The sequence below is a fragment of the Fusarium verticillioides genome, chromosome 1, assembly GCF_000149555.1.
Source record: "Fusarium verticillioides 7600 chromosome 1, whole genome shotgun sequence".
NCBI classification, from domain to species: Eukaryota; Fungi; Ascomycota; class Sordariomycetes; order Hypocreales; family Nectriaceae; genus Fusarium; species Fusarium verticillioides.
This window is the reverse complement of record NC_031675.1, coordinates 78,552-96,621: the sequence shown is the minus strand read 5'-3', so window position 1 is coordinate 96,621 and position 18,070 is coordinate 78,552. Positions and strand designations below refer to the sequence as shown.

General features: G+C 46.8%; 8 protein-coding genes across 8 annotated transcripts; 4 read left to right on the top strand and 4 right to left on the bottom strand.

The window, feature by feature from the left end:
* Positions 1–1,146: 1,146 nt before the first annotated feature.
* On the bottom strand, positions 1,147–1,910 carry FVEG_09927 (hypothetical protein; the record flags this gene model as incomplete). The annotated part of the gene is made up of 4 exons (XM_018899004.1): positions 1,147–1,356; positions 1,409–1,494; positions 1,556–1,597; positions 1,727–1,910. The coding sequence occupies 4 exons, from the start codon at positions 1,908–1,910 to the stop codon at positions 1,147–1,149; spliced, it is 522 nt and encodes a 173-aa protein (XP_018756989.1).
* A 750-nt stretch (positions 1,911–2,660) lies between these two features.
* FVEG_16693 (hypothetical protein) lies at positions 2,661–4,268 on the bottom strand (the record flags this gene model as incomplete). The annotated part of the gene is made up of 7 exons (XM_018905934.1): positions 2,661–2,722; positions 2,772–2,820; positions 2,881–3,098; positions 3,150–3,216; positions 3,272–3,556; positions 3,611–3,696; positions 3,866–4,268. 7 exons carry the CDS (start codon positions 4,266–4,268, stop codon positions 2,661–2,663), a joined length of 1,170 nt encoding a protein of 389 aa, XP_018756990.1.
* Positions 4,269–6,000: 1,732 nt separating this feature from the next.
* FVEG_09930 (hypothetical protein) lies at positions 6,001–7,821 on the bottom strand (the record flags this gene model as incomplete). The annotated part of the gene is made up of 3 exons (XM_018899005.1): positions 6,001–6,945; positions 7,028–7,326; positions 7,518–7,821. The coding sequence occupies 3 exons, from the start codon at positions 7,819–7,821 to the stop codon at positions 6,001–6,003; spliced, it is 1,548 nt and encodes a 515-aa protein (XP_018756991.1).
* A 699-nt stretch (positions 7,822–8,520) lies between these two features.
* FVEG_09931 (hypothetical protein) lies at positions 8,521–10,174 on the top strand (the record flags this gene model as incomplete). Its single annotated transcript, XM_018899006.1, has 2 exons — positions 8,521–9,844; positions 9,903–10,174. 2 exons carry the CDS (start codon positions 8,521–8,523, stop codon positions 10,172–10,174), a joined length of 1,596 nt encoding a protein of 531 aa, XP_018756992.1.
* Positions 10,102–12,326, bottom strand: FVEG_09932 (hypothetical protein; the record flags this gene model as incomplete). Its single annotated transcript, XM_018899007.1, has 3 exons — positions 10,102–11,158; positions 11,207–11,864; positions 11,919–12,326. The coding sequence occupies 3 exons, from the start codon at positions 12,324–12,326 to the stop codon at positions 10,245–10,247; spliced, it is 1,980 nt and encodes a 659-aa protein (XP_018756993.1). The 3' UTR covers positions 10,102–10,244.
* Positions 12,327–12,596: 270 nt separating this feature from the next.
* FVEG_09933 (hypothetical protein) lies at positions 12,597–13,326 on the top strand (the record flags this gene model as incomplete). Its single annotated transcript, XM_018899008.1, has 1 exon — positions 12,597–13,326. The coding sequence occupies exon 1, from the start codon at positions 12,631–12,633 to the stop codon at positions 13,324–13,326; it is 696 nt and encodes a 231-aa protein (XP_018756994.1). The 5' UTR covers positions 12,597–12,630.
* Positions 13,327–13,731: 405 nt separating this feature from the next.
* Positions 13,732–15,439, top strand: FVEG_09934 (hypothetical protein). Its single transcript, XM_018899009.1, has 2 exons — positions 13,732–14,330; positions 14,381–15,439. The coding sequence occupies exons 1-2, from the start codon at positions 14,014–14,016 to the stop codon at positions 14,955–14,957; spliced, it is 894 nt and encodes a 297-aa protein (XP_018756995.1). The 5' UTR covers positions 13,732–14,013; the 3' UTR covers positions 14,958–15,439.
* A 260-nt stretch (positions 15,440–15,699) lies between these two features.
* On the top strand, positions 15,700–16,780 carry FVEG_09935 (hypothetical protein). Its single transcript, XM_018899010.1, has 2 exons — positions 15,700–15,842; positions 15,904–16,780. The coding sequence occupies exons 1-2, from the start codon at positions 15,761–15,763 to the stop codon at positions 16,719–16,721; spliced, it is 900 nt and encodes a 299-aa protein (XP_018756996.1). The 5' UTR covers positions 15,700–15,760; the 3' UTR covers positions 16,722–16,780.
* The last annotated feature ends 1,290 nt before the right edge of the window (positions 16,781–18,070 follow it).

Here is an 18,070-nt window from a genome sequence, read left to right as displayed (position 1 = left end):
AGTAAGCTATGAGAGAAAAGGCTGCTGGTGAGAAATGAGATAAATAGAACAGTTGAATACTAGTTGTCTCGACAGCAGACCTAGAATTAAATTCCAAGAAGGCGTATCTTAAGTAGTTTTCTGAGTGAAACGAATATCTACCGCCAGGTTACTAGCTGAAAGCAGACGAGATAGAGCCTGATACCAAGACCTACAGAAGAGGATTGCATTGCATCATGCTCAGCTTACCCACTCAAAGGCTGATGACAGTCACACAAAAGACACTGATGTGGCAATACAACAACCATGGCCCCAATCCGACTGGTCACCACAAGCGGTAAAATGTGATTTAAGTGAATTAGAATGCATAACCGAAAACCGGCAACCCGCATTTAATTTACGCGCAAATGTCCCCAGATACTAACATGCGCGTCCCCCAAAGATCCATTCGAATGAATATGCAGGCGGCTCATTTCAGTCAGCCATTCAATCAAGTACATGCCATTTTTCCACATGCATGTCTTCAATACCCTTTGCATATCCACGCAAGTATTTCGCCATTGCACCATCTGCGCCCACTCATTAGCCCTGTAGCGAGAATACCACGCCAGAAACTTACAGATTTTCACACCTTCGTTCAGACTTTTTCTCATGTACGAAGGCCAAGACTTTTATGCTTGTCAGCTTATGTGTCAGATACATGGTGCCTTGTTTGCGAGGGAAACTTGCCGCCATATCCGCTCCGGTTTGCAGCCACTTTTCTATCGCACGAGCGTCAAGAAGGCTATAGAACCAGCATTGGCCCATTTTGGTAAAACTCTTGTCAAATAATGTCAAAAGACGGAGGGCATTGCCACCTGATTCCTGGTCCTCAGATTGGGTATTCTCTTTCATTGCCGTACGTTGGGCGTCTGGATATAAGTATATTCAGAACCCACTACAACTCGAGAAGAGATCAGGGTGACTCACGAGACGTACTCACAAACAGGATTTGGCTTGCAACCTCTTCACGGTTCAAAGCCATGAGGCCACCGATCTAAGCATCATCAACTGGTGTTCCATAATCTCACCGAGATATAGAACGACTCCACGGAAGCTTAAAGGGGGTGTAGATAGTGCTGACTTCGGGGGCTAAACATACGGCAAGGAAGGGCGGTAAGGACCCTGCTAGATCAAATCCCAGTGAGATCGGGTGACTAGATCACATCCAGCAGACAGGCAGACCCAGTCGATTTGATCCACTTCCTGTTCTGTGTAGGTCAATTTGGATTTCCCGTTTGAACGCCGAACATCTTGGATTAGGTCAAAAAATTCGTTTCTAATACTCTTAAGCCGGCCCAGCATGTTATTCGACATTGCCTCGAGGGTTTCGGCGTGCTATAGAAGAATCGTTAGAATTCCGGCTCCTGCTGCTGAATACTGAACATACTGTGATGTATTCCTTGATGATGAGCTTGCGTCTGTTGATTGGTATACTTGGATCTGCACATGCACCGACGACGTCACCATCAAATTCTGGCAAAGATAATGCGTTAGAGTCAAGCAGTGAATGAATTGGGCAGCACGAATGTCTCACCTTCTCCATGCTGAGCGCCATCTTTAGCCAGCTGCATGCTATCTAATAAAAATTTGGCATATGCCTGTTAACTTAGTATAGCGTGCCGTACCGTGCCGTGCCAGCACATCACCTGCATGCAGGAGCAACTTACTCGAACAATAGGTACCATGCGATCAGCGTTGTGCGTACCTCTCTCGCCATCCGACATAACAAGTGCCATGGTGATTCCCATGAATGCAACGTTGATGTCCTTTGCATTCTGGCATGTCAGTTTGGCTGCCTCTTCCATTGAACGATCTGCATCCTTTGAGCAAAAGGCCTTGGCGACGGAAAGGATGTATGAATCAACCTCTGAAGAATCAAGCGTAGCCATTTTCTTTGGAAGTGGAAACCCTAGATCCTCGACGTTCGATAGCATACTGCCTGCCACCAGATATTCTCTAGGCCCGGGATTCTGGCATAACAGGTGCGATAGCTCTACGAGCTTGTTTGAGGAAAAGTTGAGTGCCATTTGTTGAGGAAAAATATGTCGAATCTATTCCGCAGTAAGTAAAATAAATGTTGTTTGGTTTGGTGTGTCTCTGTGTGCATATATTCAAAGAAGTCTCATTGTTGAGTTTTATGGTAGCGATCATCTGTGCCCGAAAGACCAAGTCTTGCAAATTCCACAACTACGACCCAACATGAGATCATCCTGTCTTGCATCCACTATGCTGCGGTCGCAAACAAATTCAGCTTAGGCAATCGTGCCGTGTCTCTGTTGCCGGCCAGTTTGGTTATGATCGACATATCCTCAGCTAGCCACGAAATTGCATTTTCCAGGCGGTAATTGCTTTTCTCACTACAGTGGAGAAAAATCATTGAAGGCCTCAATCTTGTGACAGCTTTGAGGCAACAAAAACAAGGACTCAACGTCCCAAAATGTAGGAGAGTTCTAGTGATAAATTAACCGAGTCATAGTTGATTAGGAATGGTGTGATTGCTATGGTTGGTACTCAATGTGGAAAGTCTAAAATACGGGGAGATTTCCATTGCATTGGCATACACGGCTCAAAATTTACCGATAGCTAATAATTATCGGCTTAGAGCTACTGTGGACACACATAATTCCAACTGCTGTGACCTAGTTCCCCTGAGATTCGACCCCTCTGGCATACTCTTCCATGTACTGCGCCATAACACTGTCTGCTACCAAGTCAGTGATAGCTAGAATTACTACAAGACAAACACTTACAGACAGTCACTGCGTTGTTCAAGTTGTCCTTCATATACTTCGGTTCCTCCTGGTCATCGCCTAGTTAGCAAATTTTGTGAAGCTGTGATGATGCGAGGATAATGCTCACGGCGTCCCGGGCTCCTTTTTGAAGCCAAGATTTGATTTCAGTAGCATCCAATACTGAACGTTGCCAGTATCCAGAGAGGACACTAACAGAAAGTTTGAAGGATAACAGAGACTCACTACCGAGAGTCACCAGCTCGGTTCTTGTCGCTCTGATCAGTTCTTTCTGATCTTCCAGCTTTTTTTTCTCGTCTTCTTTCATTTCAAGCTCGTGCTCAATCACTATCTTTTGTTAGAGTCAATCACGGCTAAACTATCTGGTGGGGAACGCACATTGTATAGCAACCAAGAGACCAATAATAATAGCCATGGTAACACCAGCAGCAATGAGACCTGCAATCTGTAGATATAAGTTCAATTGTTGCTTGATTGTTGAGTTGGAATACAGGACTTACCAGAATGGGAATCGCAGCTGGTTTAAAAACCTCTAAAAGGATAGCAAGTATAGGCAAAATGCTGGCCCCGATAAGGGCAAACACATCTCGGGCAATCTTGAGGTCGACAAGTTTCTTCTTCAAGGCCTTGATCTCCTCCTCAACCTTTTTAATCTTATCGCTCAACTCTTTCTCCTTATCCTTCGCCCATTCGGAGAATCCATCCACGAACGTCGAGAAATCCGTGATAAGATCTTGGAATCGGCTGTCGAGTAGAGAAGAGTCCTTCTTGAACCCTTCGGCAGTCTTCATCTGGTCATCAGTCTTGTGCTAAATAATTCCAGATAATAGTAATCTTACGTCTATAAATTCCTGAATCTTGTTTTCGCGATCTGGGATGGATATGCTTTTATCGGCACAAAACTTTATGACAATGTCATCGAAACCTAGATGGTATTAGCGCGTAGCTCCCATCCACTGAGTCTGGTAGTGTAACTTAATTTTTCCGTGCTGTGCGATTCTCATTGCTGTCTTTCGACTGTCTATAAGAAGTTGCATATACGTCTAATCAACATCAGGTTAGAGCTTTCAACATAGAACAACATGCTTTAAAACCCACGTCTTTGTGCTTAAGAAGGACTTTAGCAAATCCAGACTCATGCACTCTATCCACCTCCAAGATCTTCAGATGTAGCTTTTGGAAGATACGAGCAACTTCGTTTGCTGCCCTCGAGGCAGACGATGAAGCGGAGGTGATCTGCGGCTTGAAATCATCGGAAGACGTGGCGCTAGCAATGCCGAGTGCAAAATCTTCCTTTTGCCTCTCAGTCTTGAGCGGGAACTTGGCCTTGGAGTTTTGGACAAGGATCTCTGCTTCCTTAGGCGAGACACTTTTAGCTGCTTTAAGGACTTTCTCAACGGTTGGATTAGGGCCGATCAATTCATTGAGTTTCTTTTCGATCTCCTCATAGGCTGGAGGCGAGCCAGAAGAGTCGTAAGGAGGTGCGGCGTCAGACATGTCTGATACAGTGAGACGAAATTCAAAGCGTGTCAAGTGAGTTTCTCGAGAGTACTAGGAACTGGTTAACTGCTTGGGTGTTTTTTAACTTATGCCATTTGATAAGAGCGTAGCGCGCTAGACAATGCTGAATGATGTAATATGTCTTCAGCCGCATTTGACAGTTCACACATGCATAGGAAGGGCTCCCCCAAAGCATGTCTCAGCCGTTAGCGTTGTGGACTCCGGATATCGAGACATTCCAGTTCTCCAACAGGGCAGTCAGTGGAAGCAATTCGTTGGATGCAAGCCCCGCTACGTAGCATGCATAGAGACAGGGACCTTGACGAAAGGAATCCTAATGCGGACCCATGCCGCCCGCTAATGCATTGTGATAAGCTTCAGATGTACACTGGATTGCAGACACGGGCTAACATGCTGCTTTAAGTGTTGGTTGATCTTTCCGTATTTAAGCCAATAAGAACCTGTAGGAAGAAGGCCTCATTTTGGATATCGCTAATCCTGAAATATTAGCTATACGCTGTACTAGTTAAAGAGCCTCTAAATGATTTTATTTTTGCCTGATTATCGGCAGACCCTGCTGTCTAGAGTCTGGTTCACCAGCCTATAAAGCTATACGTTAATCTCACAATAATTAAGAAAGCAAGACTTATCCTAATAGACGCTGTTAGCACCTATAACCCTAAAATCCTTCAGGGTACAATTCCCTTTTATAAGAACTAGTATAAATATCTAGCAGCCTAAAGTATAAAGTTACAGGATGGCAGTGCGCTTCTGATGATGATTCTCAAGTAGGGCTCAGACTATCAAATTGTGGACCAGGAGCTGGCCTTTGAATTCCTTAGAACACCCTTAGGAAACAGTTTTAACCGTGTGCCCGAGAGTGTTTCCCTTGCGTAGCAGTATCCCGAATAAGGGCATAGTACTAAACAATCAGTTTATATTTACCTGTACCTTGATATTGTCCATTGGTCGCTGCCTCCTGACCGTCGATAGTCGAATGCATGATCTCGAGTTCATGAGCGTCATACTGGTGTTTCTTGAAAACTCCCCAACAGAAGTCAGGACTTGATGCTTGATAAGGGAATTTCATGACCCTGAAATGGTCCTTCGATGGTCGTGGCTCTCTACAAAAAGTTGATAGCTTCCAGCACACACCAGTCTGTGCATATTCCAATCACTGTGTTGGCAGTCAGCTGAGTAGTACTTGGCGTCGTAGCACCCAGAACATCTGATCGATCTGGGCTTCTGACAAGCGATACATGTGACCTCTGTCTTGAGTGCCTCTACATCGCACCGCGCAAGATCCCGAGACGATGGCGGGGGTTTATCAATGCTATGCCAGTAGGAATGTTCTGCAAGACGCACCGTCATGGCGTCTAAAGCCACAGGAGGACTGGCAATCTTAGTTGCGGCTTCGCATATGGGTAATTGAGAAATGTAGAGAGGGATTGGAGAAAGTTCAGACGCGTTGTCAGGTTCCTTGGAGGTCGAGATAGCAGATCAGGCTTGGATATAACAACCTACCAACAACATCAGCTGATAGGCTAAAGACGAGTCACAACTGCTAGAATCCGCTGGTGTTAGCAGTAAAAATTAATTAGAGTCTGACATAAGCGAGATGCACTACTTCAAGGCTTGGGAGTAATAATAAGATTCTCTTAATCAATAGCTAAGTATAAGGTCTTATTATCCTCAGGTTTCTATGGTTTTTTCTTTCTTAAAATATGCCCTAATTTGAGTTATTTATAAGACTAACAAGGTCGCCGCCATCATACTTAATTCCAAATGAACTCAGCAAGTTAGTCGCAGCTGTCTCACCAGTAGCAAACGCTCCATGAACGCATCCATTAGCAACCAAAGTACAGTGCTCGCCGGCAAACTGCAGACGGCTATATTTGTGATTCGTCAAGGCGTCAGTGAATAGGCTGGGTTCATCACCGACCTTATCGGCCGAGTATGTTCCAAAGCCAGCCAATGGATCCTGAGTCCATTTTGTGCACTCGATACTCACAAGCTGAGGTAGGGCCTTGTATGGTTCAGTGCGGTAAAGATTGAATAGAGGCCGGAAGAAGCTATACAGTTCCTCATTACTCATGGCTTCGACCCGCTGCGTCAAAGGCTCGGCGACCTGGACACATAGCTCCTTTCTCCCCGACATGAGCCAGGTGTTAACGGTGACAGTAGGATGGGCTAGGATACCATCTGTAACAAGCCCCTCTTCTTGATGTTCAGGGGGTGCCGGGTAGTAAATAAGCTGGTCATGGTCCTTGGTCCAAAAGACCTCGGCAAACTCAAAGAATACTTTGCCAAGGGCACCATAACTGAAACGGCTGATCCCCTCACTTATATCACCTGGAAGAGAGGGCGTGAATGAAATTAACTGACGACGTAGGACGCCCAAGGGCACTGTTACCACGACCGCATCGGCCACCAAACGCTCTTCCTTGCCTTGGGCGTTCTGACAGGTGACGACGGCACGTGAGCCACCATTCTCGCTCCACTGAACATGGCTGACATGGTGATTTAGTCGAATAGAGTCGAGTATTGACTCAGCTGTCCACCCAACAATCTTCTGATAGCCACCATGTAGAACGTAGAGGTTACGCTCCGTAACAAAATAGCTGAGATGCTTGGACGATGCTGCAGACGTACTTGTGCCTATCCAGAGCTCTATCTGTATCAACGTTAGCTTGTGCTCGTCGATACTTGTGGTGGGGCCATAGAAGACAAACGCCTTTCCATAGAGGTTTACTGACCTCTCTCGTAGCTTGTGGCGCCCAGAGACGCTCATCTTCAGTGATGAGATCGTGCTTCTTCACAAATGATCTTACTAACTCGTCGACGCTTTTGTCCTCAGCATCCGGATTGTTCTTATAAAACCACTCACAGTAGTCGGCGAATTCGTCCGCCACTTTCTTGGCTTTGAATTGAGCGCCGGCTTTACCGTAAGGTGTGTAGTACAAAGGAGCCCCGTCATCGTAGTAATAGTCGACTCCCAGCTTCGGGATCAACTTGGTCAATTTGTTTTGCGACGTCTCATGCATCCAAGCGGCACCTTTATAGAGAAGAAAAAAGCATATGTTAGCGTGTCTAACGATGATGACAAGTTGTACCCTTAGAAGGAACGTATGTGTTGACATACCTACACCGGCATTGGACATGCAGGTGTGATAGGACGGCACACAGCCCAAGTTCTGAGGTCTGCAGCTTACTGTTAACCACATGTGTTGTTGGACTAGCACGTACCGAGATCACGCGTCTTGCCGGGCTGGCTGCTTGCGCAGATGCGGCCGCCAATACGGTCACGGGACTCGACGATTACAACATCGAGGCCATGGCGGCGCAGGACTGAAGCAGCTCGGAGCCCAGAAATTCCAGCGCCGACTACAATCACCTTCTTCGGTGGCTCTACGCTTGGGAGAGGGTTATCTCCCCGCATTCGAGCCTTCTCGTCAGCGCCAATAATGACAGAATGTTTGAGCAGGCTTTCATAATTGGAGCCGCAATTGCTTGGTTTTTCCAAGGCGCTGGGTATAAGGGTAGTAGCCATGTTGGACGTTTTGGATAGTGTTTGATAGTAAGATAACTTGGGTTTGGGGTCAGGTTTGGACTGGGGTGCTTTGTGTTTGCCGTTATCCAAGTATCTACCCCATGCGATATCAAAGGGGCTCTTAAATCATTGTAACAGTGACTGGGGAGAGGGGGCATCATTAGGGACCAAGGTTCGGCTAAGTGGCAGCCGCGTCATTTACATGAATGCCCTTATCAAGATGATCGTAGAGCTAAGCCATAAGAGGACAGTCAATGGAGACGAGGTCCTGTTAGTTTAATCGTTATCAGGTAAGTTTGCGGGGAAATCTGATGAATCTCCATGCCGAGTCCCGAGATGGTGATAACAGTCAGCGGCTGACTGTTATCACTATTAGCCTGTCAGGCCCGATGAGGCATGTTTTCCGTCCATACGGTATTACCGGCTTATACTAACCCAAAGGAGCCACACATTGTCATTTTCCATTGATTGCTACCTATCGACGAAGAGAAACACTACTCCTGGAGGCATCACGGTCTAAACCAATGAGGCGTTAGTTGTCCCGAACTTCCGAAGATATGAACATTCCGGGGTGTATTGCGCCGTCTCCGATATAATAAATCAACGGCCTTCATGGCCTATCTGATAATCATGCTGAAGCCAACATCGTGCTCGTCACAACTCTAATCTTTCTTGTTATATTCCAGCCAAATAAACAACATGCAGTCTCAAGCGACCGACCTTGATATTATTGGAACGCAACGCATTCTCGGCTCCGAGGGACACCTTACGCTTAACCCCCAACCGACCAACTCCCCCAACGATCCTCTGAATTGGTCGCCATGGCGCAAATACTGGCATGCATTCCTCGTGCTCTTCATCGTGGGTTTGACTGCGGCCACCAGCAATTCCGCCGGCAGTGCTTCAGATGCGCTGCTGGCGAAAGGCATCAGCGACAGCACTGAGAACACAGGTGCCGGTGTCTTATTCGCCGGCATCGGTTACACGACACTTCTTCTCTCCCCACTGCCCGCCTTGTACGGCCGCCGCAGCACATATCTTCTCTGCCTCCTTTCGTCCATTGCTGGGAGTATATGGTTCGCCAAGACGTCACACTCTGCTGATGCTATTTGGAGCCAGCTCTTTGTCGGTGCCTCTGAGTCATGTGCCGAGGCTGCTGCACAGCTGTCGCTCTCGGAGCTGTTTTACAGTCATCAACGCGGTATGGTTCTGGGCCTTTATATTCTCGCCACCAGTGTTGGGACTTTTCTTGGTCCGCTGTTTGCTGGCCTTATCACCGATAGTAAGCTCGGCTGGAGCTGGATTGGGTGGCTTGCTGCCATCATCAGCGTGGTAACCTTTGTTGTCTTTCTTTTTGGCTTTGAGGAGACAAGCTTTTGCCGCAGAGCTACTCTCGAAGGTATTAGACTATCCAATGCAAACGAAGAGGCTCCCAAGATGGAGAAAACCAACTTTGGAAGCGACAATGTATCAGAAAGAGGTGAGCAGGTGAACTTGTTTCAGGACTTGCCCAAGACATACTGGCAGCAAATTGCGCTAGTGACGCCGTCGCCAACGCTCATAGGCTTTGGCTTCAAGCAATACTTTTCCTCGCTTCTTGGAACATTCCGAGTCTTTACCTTCCCTGCTGTTCTCTATGCTGGGCTGCAATGGGGTGCACAAGATGCGTGGCTGACCTTTTACCTGACTGTCGAGGAGGATAACTATTACGATGCCCCATGGAACTACGGCGATACCTCGGTAGCGTTGATGAACATACCTACCCTCATTGGTGCTGTTATTGGCTGCTTCTATGGAGGTTGGTTCTCGGATAAATTCGTCGAGTGGATGGCACGGCGCCGAGGTGGCATAAGCGAAGCTGAAGACCGACTATGGTTGATGTATCCGGCAGCCATAATCAACCCTGTTGGTCTTATTATTTTTGGCATTGGATCTGATCAGGGGTGGCTGTTTCCCAAGCTTTGGGCCGCTTATATCGGTCTGGGCTTCATAGGTTTCGGCTGGGGATGTGCTGGAGATATTGGTAAGTGACAACTCCCTTCTTATACAATTAGATTTCTTCTACTAACCAAAATGTCAAGGCATGAGCTATCTTGCCGACTGCTACCCGGATATGATCTTGGAGGGAATGGTAGGTGTGGCTGTGATCAACAATAGCATCGCCCTTGTGTTCACCTTCTGCGCGAGTATCTGGATGGACAGTCAATCTCTGACGTGGGTTTTCACTATCATTGGCCTGCTGTCTTTCGTCTTCTTCATGACAACTGCCCCTATGCAATATTGGGGCAAGGCAGCTCGGCGCTGGACAGCACCTATGTACTGTAGATTTATTGAACATAGAGATGGACTTTGACAAGCAGAGTCCTACTATGTAGTAAACGTATTTGTTGTTATCTTCCAGATTCGTGTCGAGTTCACTTATCTTAGGCTTCCAAAATATCTAGCATGTCCAAGCCACCAGGGTTCCCAATGTATGTCTCCCACAACTCATCAAAAGGCAAGGGCATATCGAGCTGATCGAGCTCTTGGGCCTTAGATCCCGATAAACCGAAGTCGATAGGCGTAGCATCTTCAGTATATGTCGAGATCGTTGTAGGTGGTGACCAGACTCCATACGATACTAGCAGCTGCGTCAAGATATCTAGTAACTTGGCAGCCATCTTGGAATGATCTTTGACATTGTCCAGCTTCTTCAGAACCTCCATCAGCTCGGTTAACTGCGTCTGGCCATCCCGATTGCAGCATATATCCGTAGTCAGAACAAGTGCCCCGATGAACATGTGGAAGATGGTGCCCTGGATTTTCATGAAATCTGCAGAGTACAGCAAATCTGTCATGCTCATGCCTCGCTGTGAAGACAGGACAGCTCGAGCAGCTTTCAATCCAGCCTGTCGTGAGAAAGCGTGCAGAGCCTTATTGAGACGTCCAGGAAGATACGGAAAATGTAGTCCGCAGCGGAAAATGTTGATAAGGAGGTTGATCAAGAGTCGCTGCATTGGGGTATGTGGGTACTTTTGGTCAATCTGTTTGGTCTCCTCAGATTCTGACCTGTCCATCTTGAAGAATTCCGGGAGTTCGTGTAGTAGCGACTCAAGCTTTGCATCGAGCGAAAGTATCAGCTCGCATGATGCTTCACGTGGATCATGTGGCATCAGATCGGAAATGCAGCGAACTACCTCGGCGACTTTGATGCGTTGGAGATTATAGGACATAGTGGTTGGCTCTGAGAGAGGCCTCTCTTTTTTATCAGAGCTACTGAGGTCGGCATCGTTAATATGTCTTGGAAGGTTGGTACTGATGAGGTTTGGTTGGATGAGGTAGGTAGCTCCAGATGTTCCTGGGTCAAGTCAGCACGACAGCATTGTCTTTAATCACAGATACTCACCTTCTGCCTTTGAAGATGCCCAATCAGTTGCTACAAGATACCACCAAACCCTTCTCTTTATCTCTTGTGTTATTGGGTCCGCATCAACCCTGGACTGGCCCGGTCTTGCAGATACTCGGTCAACAACATGGAGCCCAAGGCTATGAGAAACCGCGATAGCTTCAGCGATCAAGACGCGATACCGAGGAGAGAAGGTCTCGGTATGATGGATGCCAAAGCCAAGAAGGATCAAGGCCTGGACGTTTTCGAGAGTGTGATCTGCTCGTCGACGATGCTGCTCCAGGCAGTCCATCGCCATTCGAATGTAGGCGGCGAATAGCGCTAGCCTTTCCTTGAGTGTCGGAATAGCTGTGGCCGAATTCCCATCTATGGGCTCGAGGATTGCCGCCAGTGCTATGACGGATAATATCAAGGCGAGTCCTCGAGGTGCAGTCGTTGCAGAGACGTTGACGATCTGGTCATATGCATTATTTATGAGAGTGTCGGCGTGAGGCCGGTAGATGATGCTCTGGATGTGGCCCAAGTATTTAAAGTATACTTGAAACAGTCGCATTGTCTCCCACTTGGGAGGGAGTTGTATGTGGCGAGGTTCGATCAATTTCTGACATCTGTAATCTGCTGAGATGGATATACTAAGCTCGTGCGTGAGCGCGCGATACTTGACGCTGTCAGCATAAAGATGATTATGCTCAGTGATGGTTGCAAGACTTACCAAGAAGCTGTCATTGACCGAGTACTTGGTGGCTTGCATTTGATCCTCAGGAGGCATCGACTCAACAACGTCATTGGAAGCGGGGTCTTGGTTTTGCGAGACGCCGGGCACGTTGAAGCGAATGGCATTCAGCTGGTCGCCGATCGGGGTCGATATAGAGACATTCTTGCTTCTCTTGCTGGGGCTGAGGTAATTCTTAATCTGGTCTAACCTCGAGAGTATGCTTGACAGTGTTGAAGAGTCTGAGTCTTGAGGCAACGGTCTCTTGACTGCTCGGCTAGGAGGCAAGTCTTGCTCGGTACACTCAACCGACCGAGCAACGCAATTCGCGCATGGCTGTTGCCGATCGCACTTGAGCTTTCTCTGGCGACATGAGAGACATGCATTTCTCTGGGAGCTTGGTGCCATTGTGAATGTATCTGCATTCAGTTGGTCGGACCAACGGATCCGAGACATCCGTCAGCGCACGGTAGATCATCGGGCAAGAAATAGAACGAATCACAGCCACGAAATCCTGACTAGGTCCGGTCCGGTCCGGTCCGTGGAGATTGGACATCTCGGATCCGACTCAAAGATTTAGTTATCAGATTTGGTATATATAGGAATGCTCAGTGTCTAAATGATGTGAATATTACAGAAAAACAGCAGCATTACTTTCTTTCAATTCCAAAGTCAACACACCTTGCTACCAAATCATTTCATAGCCATCGCCATGCCCGACATTGACTTTAACGCTATAGCGGCTGCTGCCAATTTCGACAATTTCCGCCAGGCTCCGATTTTGGACACTCTTGCCAATGATGCCCTCCTTTCTCCCAACTCCAAATTAGAACAAGCCCTCGCCAACTCAACCGCCAAGGGCCTTCCTCCCATCAGCGTCACCCCAATGTCTGGCCAGCATCTAACTATCCTTACTCAACTCATGGGCGCCAAGTCGGTGCTAGAAATCGGCACACTTGGTGGATACTCAGCTATATGCTTTGCACAAGGCGGCGCCAAAGTGACAAGCATTGAGATCGATCCTAAGCACCGCGACGTCGCACTTGAAAACGTCGCAGGACTTGACGTGGACGTTATACTCGGAGCTGCGCTTGACATCCTACCCAAGCTGGCAGAGGAGAAACGACAATTTGATTTGGTCTTTATTGATGCTGAATTTGAGGATCATATTGAGCATTTCGACTGGGCTGTTAAATTGACCCGGCCTGGAGGATGTGTCTTTTTCGACGACGTGGTGCCGGCGATGTTCAAGAATGGCGAGGTGAAGCCTGGAGCGGATTCTATCTTGACGCATATTGGAAAGGATCATAGAGTCAAAGCTGCACTGATGCCCAATGTGGCGTGTCACCCCATGTTACCCACGCCTATCTTCAATGGTTTCGTATTGGCTCTAGTTAAAGGGCAGTAATGAAGATGGCAGTAAAGCTCGCTGCGATCAGTGCCGTAGTAAACACTGTAATATACATACTTACCGCTCTTTTGCATTTCTGTCTCTCATTTAGCATATATAATACTTATTGCTTCGAGACTAGACGTAGTGATGAACCTCAGTAACTTAGCGCCAGCTAGTGAATCGGACCATTCTAGTCCCAAAGCCTGCAGGATTTATTCCTGGTATGTGGGCTCATCATAGTGAGTACCTAGACCACGAGCGAGTCCGAGAATATGCTAAGCCCCCTTGAGCCTTACCCTTTTAAGCTTATATGTCATCAGCGATCCAAGCCACATTCCTTCGGGAGGCATCCTACAAGACAAAGGTCCTTTTTCACAGCCTTAAGCCGGACATTTTGGACCTTTATATAAAGCGTAAATGGACCAGAAAAATGCCAAGCAAATCACTAGACCTCAATTCACACCGTACACTTACTCTTTGTAACTTACAGGCTCGATTGCCGGTCCTGTAGTCCAGCCGGGTTATGCGACTATTATAAAGCTTGTGGCCTTAGCTGCATCGGAAAAGCCTTTCTCCTCCCGCCACATTCTGCCTTGCCTTGCCGAATTCCGGTCAGCTCATAAGCCCTATAAATAAGCTGCAGCAGCAATACGAAAAATAACTCGAGCACCTCCTCAACTCATCCATTTCAAGACTGCAAAGATGGCCTCCAGTCTCTATCCCCATAGAGGCTTTATGCTGGATACGGGGCGAAAGTTCTTCCCTGTCAAGGCCATTCTTCACTTGTTGACCTTGCTCCACCAATACAACTTCAATGTCTTTCACTGGCATATCTACGATGCGGAAAGCTTTCCTCTGCTTTGGCCTGGGGGCGAGGGCTTGACGAACGCCAGTGTCAAGTACAGCCAGACTCACATGTTCTATACGCCTACCGACATTCAGAACATCGTCTCTTATGCAGAGAACCTTGGGATTATAGTGTATCCGGAGACAGACATGCCTGGTCACAGCGATATCTGGTACGTCATACGATACCCCCGCTTCAACGTTACTAACGGCATTTTGCTAGGGGAATATGGAAAAAGAATTTAGTTGTAGGCAAGGCAAGCTTGACAAAGCCAGACGCCCAACTCGACATCAGAACGAACAACAAAGCAGTGTATGATAATATCACCAACTTGGTAGCTACCGTCGATGGGTATTTCGGCTCACCTTACCATCACTTTGGCGGCGATGAAGTCGCGTACATGTGGAACACCAAGGACGACAATAAGTTATTCAATAATTTTTTGAACTGGCTCAAGACACTCACTCCCAAGAAATCGGTCATCTTATGGGATGATCCTCTTACCGACTCTGAAAAAAGCATCACCTTGGCAAAAGACTGGATCATTCAAACCTGGCATAAGGGTACCACTTCAAAGATCCTTAAAAAAGGACACCGGGTTATCGTTTCCGAGTCTGACACGTTCTATATCGGAAATGCAGATGCTGACAAGATATCCAAATTCGTGTTCCCCAAGGACTCCAAGGTCTTGGGATTCGAAATCGCGTGGTTCACTTCACAGGATGATAGTCCAAGTGATTTGGATCAAGACTGGATTCTGGATCCCTTGAAGGCCGCATCGAAGATCCGAAGGAAGTAAAAAGGGGCAGGGAGGCTTGAGGAGCAAGTACACGAGTTAGGCTTGACTGTTAACTACTTAAAACTTAAGCTTAATGTACTAAATTCTATTAAACTCTAAGAGTTCTGTTGATTATTTATATATATTTCTAGTAAGCGGTAAGCCACAGCCCAGAAGTCAATATTCACAGCCGAGGTCGAGAGCTAACAAGCCTGTTGAACATGAATATACTGTCTTACGAGCTCTCTACGACTTATCAGAACAGTCGGTCAGCCATTGTCGATCAGATAGACTTTGCGGCTCCAATGACTCAAACGTCCTTTAGTGGAAAAGGCGTATGAGCTTCCAATCGTTAAAGTAAGATCAGAAAAAGGCTCTTGAACGAGCTTACAAACGGGTTTTCTGTACCTAAGCTTCATTATGGCTGACCTCATACTACAACATCCACTACGCTAGCAACAGAAAGTAGTAAATACAAAAGTGCCCAATAACATATACATCAGTCTGATTCTCTCCGCACTACCCTAGATTGGCAAACACAACACAATCAAGGTGGGTGGGTCTTTATGCTATCTTAAGGTCATCGCGCTATCGATGGCATTAACGATGCGGAACACTCAGTGGTCCAATTACATTCTGGCACAGGTATAGGCTTAGCTTTAGCAAAGACACTATTAGTTGTTGGAAATGAGTTGAGCTCCACTTGACCAGTAGCCTCAATGTAATAAAAGCTATGCTAATCCTCACTTCTTTCCTTTTCCTTTTTTCCTGTTATTATCTCTCGCTGATTATATCTCACCTCAGTCACTCCTTACCAGATCGCAATGCATTCTAATATTCTGTTGGCCATCAGCATTTTGATGGCTGGGTCTGCTGTTGCAGGTCCTTGCAAGCCAAGAACATCAGGTGTGTACGCCAAGTGATCCTTGCTCATAGAACAACGATTAAACGAGAAATTCTTCTGCAGCTTCAGATGCATCCACGGTCACGCTCACTACTACCGAGCCTACTCCAACCACCATCGCTACTGAGACTACTATTGCGACGTCAGACTCATCCAAGACAACTGCCATTGATTACATCACTACCACAACGTCTGAAGCTGATAGCAGTACCATCGCTCAAACCAAAACCACGACTGCTGCCTCTGAACACGAACATGAAAGCACCACTGCGTCATCGGTTTCATCTCAGCCGACGACCACAGGAGGCATCACCACGACTTCAGAGGCCGAGAGCACCACCAAGGCTGCCACCACTACCACTGCTGTCGCCGCCCCAACCTTTAGCATCCTCGCTGGAAGTGCTCCTCTAACTGGCGATGTCCTCCAGGCTGATGGTTACCAGGGGAGCTACCCAAAGTTCAATCCCTCATTTAACCCCCTAAATCCACCCTACAGCCCCAGAACATGGGTCATCGAGCCCGGCACCGACCATATCAAGGACGCAGCCAGTGGAAATTATTTATGCGCCTACTATCTCTTTGTGCAACAGAACGGTGGAGCAGCATCCATTTCTACCTGTAATGATGATCGTAACCCGGGCCCTAACAGCATGTACGGCTATTTGTCCTGTCAAATTGTGAACGGTCAGCTCTCGTGTACAGCTCCCAAGACTGTGTGCACCTTCGACGGAGACTACACCTGTGTAACCTCACCTGGCCAAGAGAGCGCTTACAATCAGATTGTAGCCTTGGCTAGTGAGACTAGTGATGCGTCTATCGCGATCTATGAGACTACGCCTAACAACTGGACACCAATGGTACTTGATGTTCAAGAAGTCTAAGCTACTGTAAACAGATAGCTATAGCTAGTATATATAAAGCATGCTACATACATATCTTGATAATGTTTTTATTTCATATGATATATTTTAATACTCTTTCATTTAACAAAGGCCGGAAGGATCATGGAACAAATATACATTAGTTAGGCTTGACCTTCAATGACTCAACTGTTGAGCTTGATATACTAAACCCTATTGGATTGTAATGTTCCCACCCGATATTAATGTGTGTTGACGTGAAGTGCAAGATACATATCTACCTGATCAATGTGTATAAAATACCTCGAAGGTTAAGTGCAGAAATGGTCATGATCATAAACCAAGATATGCCGGCCTGCATAGACTACAGTAAGGCAATTGGGTAGGGACTAGAGATGACCTTGTCACAAAAAGCATTATAGCAGCAAGTGAGAATTGATCAGATGGAACGCACGCGATCCTATATAGGGTGTTGTATGCGTCCTGGGTATATTGAAGCAGCCATTGATTCTCTTTAGCTGTCCTAAGACCTTCTTGTGGCTAAGCGTCAACCAAAGCACCACCAGTTTGATGTGAACTCGATTTTATACGCCAAACTTCCGATATGCTTACCCTCACTCAGAGACCTTTCTTTATCTTAAGATTCCCATTTAAGCAGTACCTAGAAACTACATTCAGGCTTCGTACGAGACCAGTGATCAAGATCAGCGGTGGGGTCTATCAACTCAAAATACAGGGAACGTGCTGTGCGAATTAGTCTACTCAAGAGGTTTCTTGCTTACAGGAACTTTTCAATAGTCCATTTGGTCCTTTTCTTTTGAGCTTGCGGAAACAGATGAGCACTCGCAAACCCTGTGCACTGGGCCTGTAGTGAGGGTGACGAGTATTTTGCCCGTGTGTGTTTATTGGTGTCTTTTACCTTTGGGACCTAGAGGCTGAAGCCTCTTTTAAAACCTTGACCCTACCACAGCCTGACTTCTTCATGAAGTCCTCATCTGGGACTTCTCAATTCTGCCGACACCATTCGCTCCATGAATCTTGACGTGCAATGTGCTGAGACTCAACCGAGGCTGTTCTCCTTGGTATTTTACATTTCAAACTGTTACTGCATTAGCAGGTTGTATTTGAGGTGATGCACGCCTTCTGTTAGCAGAATATTGATCTAATGGACGAATGTCAGTTGGCGGATACAAGGGTTGTGCGGCAGTCATGCGGGGTCATAGGCCAATATGTCATGCAATAGGAACTAAAATATCACTTTAGCATGGTATTGCAGATAAGCAGTTTACTCAAAGGAGTTAGTATACAATACATCAACTCAGCTGAAAGACCCTGTCGGCTTTTGAGCTATAGCAATTTCAACATTCGAT

Excerpts from the sequence above, each read along its gene's own strand:
- FVEG_09934 (XM_018899009.1), top strand. The coding sequence starts at position 14,014 with ATGGCCTCCAGTCTCTATCCCCATAGAGGCTTTATGCTGGATACGGGG. Across the intron at positions 14,331-14,380 it reads CCTGGTCACAGCGATATCTG|GGGAATATGGAAAAAGAATT; the intron begins GTACGTCATACG and ends GCATTTTGCTAG.
- FVEG_09935 (XM_018899010.1), top strand. The coding sequence starts at position 15,761 with ATGCATTCTAATATTCTGTTGGCCATCAGCATTTTGATGGCTGGGTCT. Across the intron at positions 15,843-15,903 it reads TTGCAAGCCAAGAACATCAG|CTTCAGATGCATCCACGGTC; the intron begins GTGTGTACGCCA and ends ATTCTTCTGCAG.